Source organism: Bison bison, unplaced genomic scaffold, assembly GCF_000754665.1.
Source record: "Bison bison bison isolate TAMUID 2011002044 unplaced genomic scaffold, Bison_UMD1.0 scf7180017864180, whole genome shotgun sequence".
NCBI lineage: Eukaryota > Metazoa > Chordata > Mammalia > Artiodactyla > Bovidae > Bison > Bison bison.
The window spans coordinates 3,878,025-3,885,021 of record NW_011494752.1 but is presented as its reverse complement, the minus strand read 5'-3'; the positions used below and the strand labels follow the sequence as shown (position 1 = coordinate 3,885,021).

The following is a 6,997-nucleotide window of genomic DNA, read 5'->3' as shown; positions in this document are numbered from 1 at the left end:
CCCTGCCTGGGTGGTACCGCCCGTCCCGGGGAGGTAGCGGGCCGCCCAGCCTGCTCCTCCTCCCCGGGCCCGACAGGAGCCAAGCCGGCCTCCGCGCGCCTCAGAGCCCCGCGCCCTAGCAGGGAGGGGAGGAGGGCTGGGTAGGTCTCGCAGACTACTGCGGGAGCATCTCCCTGACCGGGCCCCCAAAGCTAGGGTTTGGGTCTTTCCTCAACCTGACGTGCCAAGATGGCGGCGGCACCACGGCTCCGACGGGGAGGAGGGGCGGGAATGCGAGGAGGGTGGGACGTACCATCCCCACCCCGGGGGAGAGAGGAGGAACACAGCGAGGGCAAAAGGAAGTCCTGCCGGGAAAAGCAAGAAACGCCCCCTCGCTCCACCCATGCGTGGATCTTTCCCACTCCCCTGGGACCGGGGGCGCGCTCCACCCGCGGGACACGCCCTCTCCCCCCAGGGCCAATGAGAGGAGCCAGCTGGAAGCCTCGGGTTTTATGAATGAGTCCCGCTCTCACCCACCGGTGGCCGGCCTCCGGCCAAAGCGTCCAGTTCAGGGGCAGGCCGGCACCTTAAGACACTTATCATGCGACAGGGAATTATAATCGTCTTACTCTCTGGCTCACTCGGTGAAATCTTTCAGTAAACTGCCCACGCTTTCTTCATAATTCCTCTCGGAATTATGTTTTATGTTGAACACAAATCGTGGATCAACATTGTTGTGTATAGGAATTCGGTACTCAGCACAGGTGGCTCTTTACACAGTTACAAAAATAAATGTAGTTTTTATTACCAAGTAATAAAATAAAAGACATAATTAACCCTAGTATAGGGAAGCAGGATAAGGTGTTAAATTGAATAACAAGTGTATGTTACTTTCTCTCTGGGGAAAGACTGGGTTTTAAGCATAACAGTGTCTGGCAGCATAAGTGCTAAAAAAATATAAATCCAAATTCGTTTAAGAATTAGGAATTAGCAGAACAAGGAACTAGCCCAGCTAATGTGTGGATCAAGAGTGCCTAGGACTCCTGAGTCAAATGAGAACTTCTGGTAGGAGACAGGAAAGGGATGAAGACAGGAGATTGATCCTATGAGTTTGGGTTTTTTTTTTTTTTTTTAATCCTGACTAAAAAATAATACCAAACAACTCCTGAAAACCTAGACTTGTAATAAGATTACTACATGATAAAAGGGAAGGCATGAAATAAACAGCTTCCACTATACTTTCTTTTTAAGAGCCAGGGTGCAAACTGATAGTTTGGTCCTGACTCCTAAAATGATTTGACTTCATTTCTGCACTGCCCACACATCAGAGACTATAAGCAGTGTAAAAAGGACAGATACCCTAGATCCGATCAATAAACCCTGGGCCCCTCCAAAATCCGCCAGATTTGCAGAGGAAAGAAAAGCTAATCTGCCTTACTGTGTTACTGGATAACAAGATTCAATGAGGTTCTATTACATAGTAAAGTCACTTATCAAACAAGATATTCTCACAAAGCTAACTTCTTTTTTTCCAAAAGAATGTAAAAATTATAATTTATACATATGCACACACTATATTTTACAGTTTGATAGTTCAAATAGTTAAACAGTTCATTTAGGGTTTTTTTTTTTTTTTTGCATTGTTTTCCCTTCCAGATTCTTTGTCACTGCCTTGGCTCTGCCCTAATCTGACATCATTCTGTCACATCATCTACTAAATCAAGTTAAGTATTCATTTACCTTGGTAAGAACAATCTTTCTGGGTGATTCAGAGGGGAGAGGTTTCTGAAAGGTCCAGTCTATTCTGAGGTGGTAGAGTTAAGTCTGTTCACACAGGTGGAGGGAAGAGGCATAGGGAGGCTCCCTCCAGAGCAAGATGAGTGCTCACACCTAGATGTTCCAGTGCCTACCCACTGAAAAAACTACTCTGCACCCAGCAAAAGTTACCGAGGGTCCCATAGAGCAAGTCACACTGGTTCTCAAAAGAACTGAGCTGTTTCTGGAATCCATGAAGGAAAGTCACTTTGAACAGTGGTGGTTTGACATCTGTGAAAGAAGCTGTTTGAACTCTTATAAAGAGAATTTTTAAGGGATCAGCAGCCTCCCTGGAAATTTCAGGAAAACCAGCCAAGAGAGGGGATGGCTTTCATCTTTTCATAAAGTTCTTCTCCAGAGCTACTGAGGTTCTCTGCAGAGAGTAAATATTCCGCTTCACCCGATCTTCCAGAGAGGAGGTAGATGCGCTCTCTAGCTTCATGCGGCTGGAAAGAGAAGATGGGAAAGTTAAAACATGTTGTTAGCCATAAAGCGGCTGTAGCAACACAAGCTCTCTTTAAGTCCACATAGATAACTTTTGAGTAACTCCATCTGGAACTCAATTTTTTACAAATTTGTAAGGGAAAATTTATCTGTTCTGGAAAATAAGTCCAAGTCTCATTTGAAAAAGGCTTCCTGAGCCATGAATTCTTAGAAGGACAAGAAGATTCAGTAAAATACCAATTCATTTCTCCTCCCCTCAAATCAAAAACATCTCACGGGCTGGCCAGAAGTTGAGAAGAGCAACAGAGGTGTCTGGGGGCTGAGCTCCGCACAGACACAGAAACACTGGGAACACAGTGAATGAACCAGTTTTTCTGACTGCCTCCTTGGGACCATTGCCATGAAAGCTGTTAGGCAGGGAAAAGATGCACTCACTGGATAAACTTCCCATCCCGGGAGTCTAGCTTCTCCAGCCTCTGCTCCTGCTCGTCATCCTTGGCATGCCTCTTGAGGATGTTCAGCCTCTCTTCCTCCCGCCACTTGGCGTTTTCCATCATCTCTTGCCTTTTTCGCTCCAGCTCCTCTGATGAGAGCTTTCTGTTGAACACAAAAATTACCCTAAGGCCTACTTCTCTCCCAGCCAAAAAATAGAAATATCACAGGAAGAGAAACCAGGTAGGACCCAGGATCTCCAGCCCATAGCTCTCTTCCCTTAGAAATGCCCAGCCCAGTGCCATACTCAGCAAGAGTTTCCTTCCTTCCTAACAACTTGATCAGGTGGTTTCACTCAAATTTCAATGACTTTTAGTGAAGGAATCCATACTCTCATTCAATAATCTCTAGAGTAATTATTCTGAAACAATAAATACATAATAAGAACTAAACAGGAGCCTCCATCTATGGCAATTATATTCCAATTGTTTGTTTAACAACTTATAGAAGAACAGGGAACCAAGTTTATTCATATGATGGTTGACATCTACCACCTACCCACTGGAGATGCTTAGAAATTCATGGACATAGCTCATGAGTATACCACTCAGGACTAAGCTAGAAGCAAGTTGCCTGAAGAATTTAACTCAGCCTCAGTCAGTAATAGGTCTTCTTTCCTAGCACTCACTGCAAATGAAGAGCAAGAAGAGGAGGAGATGAACCAGCTCGATCACTATTTACTAATGTAAGACACCCAAATCCATTGTTTCTCAAATTGGTGTGATATACAGATCCCCCTTTAAAAGGAAAAATAATTATTGGAGTCCCATAAGGGAGTGGGAGCCCAATTTTAAGAAATAAACTTGATACTAAAAATCTGACATTTAGTTATCTATAGCGAAATGAAGGCTCCCCTTCAAAAACCCTAACTAAAAAGAAAATGGAACAGGAAATAACTCTAGATAATACATATGTGAACAAACTTGTCAGAAGATACAAGAGGATGAAGGAGTGGTAACCACTTTAACAGATTAGAGAAAACTGAATCCTAAGTGCCTGATACTGATCAGAAGCAATCACACTGTAAAACCCAGGAGAGCGTCAGGTAATGGAGGCTGTAATATTCTGGAGTGTGGTACACAAGGATGAAAACAAAGGGACTAATTAAAGTCTGTATAAGGAACAATTAAGATATCCTGGGATCCTCATGCCTGACTCAGGGGAAGTCAGTGACTGCTCTCCCAAACATCTACAGGAGATCCTCTAGAGGGTAGACTCTGGTAGTTTCTAGAGAAACTGAACCACGCAGGAGAACCACACCAGACAGCTACATGTAAAAGAATAAAATCAGAACATTTTCTCACACCACATACAAACATAAACTCAAAATGGATTAAAGACCCAAATACAAAACCAGAAACCATAAAACTCCTAGAAGAAACAGGCAGAACATTCTTTGACATAAGTCACAGCAATTTTTTTTTTTTTAATCTGTCTGCTCAGGCAAAGGAAACAAAAGCAAAAATAAACAAATGGGACCAGATTAAACTTGAAAGCTTTTGAACAGCAAAAGAAACTATCAACAAAATGAAAAAAATTACTGAACGGGAAAAAATATATTTACAAATAACATGACTGACAAAGAGTTAATATCCAAATTATATAAACAGCTCAAACAACTCAATAGCAGAAAATACAACCCAACAAAAAATGAGTAGAAGACCTGAAGAGACATTTTTCTAGAGAAGATGCACAGATAGATGGTTAACATGCACACGAAAAGATGCTCAACACTGCTAAACATCAGAGAAAAACAGATCAAAACCACAACGTGGTATCACCTCACACCTGAAGAATGGCTAGCATCAAAAAGACCACAAATAACAGGTTGGTAAAGGTGTGAAGAAACGGGAGGAGCTTCATCTTTTCAATTGACAAGAAAGGTGTTTCAGATCACTAATTAAAACATTCAAAAGAGAACTCAAAAAATTTTTAAATCTTGCAGAACTCTCAGACCCTTGAGGAAATATTCAATGACTCTCAATATGAGAAACAATATAAATAGTGCTAAGAAAGGTTTTACAGCCGTAATCTTTCTTTCTTTATTCAGTACCCAAATCTTGGTTACATCTTTAGTGTTCAACTACCTGGAACACCAAACCAAAACAAAGAGATCACAAAATCCATCCTTTCAAGTTTCTGTGTTTCCATTCCTGGAAGACTGAGATCTTGAGGGCTCTAACTCACTTTTTAAAAAAAGTTTTATTGAAATATTGGTCTATTGGTCCTACACAGTAGGAACCTGTTTATTCTAACTTTCTAAATCACAAAATTCAACAAAAATTCTAACAGCACTAAAAAAAGGTTGACAGAGTAAGACAAATTCAAGTGATGGCAGATGGCAAAAGAGACAGAAAAACAAAGCAGGATCTGAAAAAGCAGGCCTTGCACTGACCAAGAGTCTTAAAATATATTAAAAAAAAAATACAGATAGTCATGAGCATTCATCCCTAAGAAGAGCATGGATTACAGCACAGCTGAAGAACTGACCCAGCGACACCAACAGGAGATTAAATAACATGCAGTATACCCTCCCCCTCTGGAAGGCAGGGAAATATGTAATATTTTGGAAAGTTGCCGGTCAAAATTAAACCTTAAACTTAGGGAATCAGGCAATTAAGAGTTAAAAGGGACCTTAGGGTCCGCATCTCTTCTAACACCATAGTGATTGAAAGAGGTTATTATGAACTCAGTGATTTTTTAGTGCTGGTTGTATACTGGAATTACTGAGGTAATTCATGTTCATTGAGTCGCTGATCCTAGCTACCCAACTCATCCTCCCAGAAATTGTGTCATAGGAGCTGCCAGGGAATGGGATTGGGGTTTTCTTTAAGCTTTTCAGGTGATTCTAACATGCAGCCAATTGGGGAGGCAGTTAAAGGAAGTACACAAAAGTTGCCCAACTCTTTTTTATTTTTTTGTGCCAAATCTTAGTTCCTCCACCAGGAATTGAACCCAAGCCCTCAGCAGGGAAAGTGCAGAGTCCTCACTGGACCACTAGGGAATTCCCTCATCTAATAACTTCTAAGAGCAATTGAGACCCTTTGGGACAGCCTCTCAAGGGCACAGCCAACTCCACTCAGGTCCCAAGGCTGTACATCTATGTTCTGTCAGATCCAAGCCATACCTAACTCAAACGCAGTTGATCTTAGGGCATTTGCCCTCAAAGAGACCACCCTGCTTCCCTTTCAGCTGATGCCTCAAGAAAGGAGCACTCTTTCTTCCTGTGGAAATCTCTGTGAGAATAACCGTGGTTTACAGATGTTGACAGAGAGTTACTTAGTGAACCGGTCATTAGTTCAGTAGTTCAAAACTATTTCCTTTGTCCTTTCAATGTGACTGCCATGCAGTAGGGGGTAGGGTGGATGGTTAAAAGTTAACAAGTGGAGTAAGAAAGCGGTAAACAAAAAAGGTGATACAGCTTATCCTCTTGCCCTGGTCTGAGCCACGCCTAGACTCAGGCCTGGGAGTCTGAAGTGAATCTCCTGGGCTCTGGACTCACCTGGTATACCCAGGAGCATGCCGCCTTTGGTAAACCTCCTTTTTAGGAGACGGGCTCTTACTTCGGCCTCTGTCTTTCCTATTTCCCTTAGAGTTGTGCCTGTAACAGATACAGAAGGCAGAGAGGAGAAAAGCTTTTTCAATATAGGAGCTTCTACCATGTCCTTCAAAAGATGGAAGAAAAACTAACAGCTTCAGAATCATAACCCAATTGAAGAAAATAGAGGGAGGAACTGGAAGAAAAATAAAGGCATAAGGATACAAAAGATTTGATATTACTCTCACTCCAGAGATTCCACACATACAAATATGTAGTTCTAGAAATTTGAGCTTTACATTAAAAAAAAAAAAGTAACAATAATAACAAAGCAAAGACATTTGGAAGAGTTGATGAACAGATATGGCCAAAAGCAAACCCCAGCTGTGACCAGGCCCCCACATTCACAGGTTATTGCCCCTGAATTCCCACACTCACGGTTTGCTTGGCCTTGGGGACCGAGACCTTCTGCAAGGGGATCGGGACCTCCTATCCCGGGACCCTGCTTCCCTGGTGCTCTTCTTGCTGGTATGTCTGGGAGGTGAGGAAGAGGAGCTCCTGGACCTGGAATAATTTTTCAACCCATGCGCTCCCTTTCGTTCGGCCATCAGAGAACCCTGCAGGCCCTGGCTATGGTCGGAGTTCCTGACCTGTATCATCAAGGAAAGGAAGGAAAGCTGTATGCAGGAAGATCCTGTGGCTCAGAAGATGCAGTGAAACAAGAAAATG

The 6,997-nt window shown here is 42.7% G+C and overlaps 1 protein-coding gene across 1 annotated transcript in view; it reads right to left on the bottom strand.

The window, feature by feature from the left end:
• Positions 1-754: 754 nt before the first annotated feature.
• The window catches only part of CWC25 (CWC25 spliceosome-associated protein homolog (S. cerevisiae)), a 21,219-nt gene continuing 14,976 nt past the window's right edge, over positions 755-6,997 (bottom strand). Inside the window, exons 7-10 of the mRNA XM_010842691.1 lie at positions 6,707-6,918; positions 6,233-6,331; positions 2,674-2,835; positions 755-2,240 (exon numbers count right to left, since the gene is read on the bottom strand). Coding sequence (XP_010840993.1) covers positions 2,126-2,240; positions 2,674-2,835; positions 6,233-6,331; positions 6,707-6,918 — 588 coding nt within the window. The 3' untranslated portion in view covers positions 755-2,125. The remainder of the gene's footprint in view (positions 2,241-2,673; positions 2,836-6,232; positions 6,332-6,706; positions 6,919-6,997) is intronic.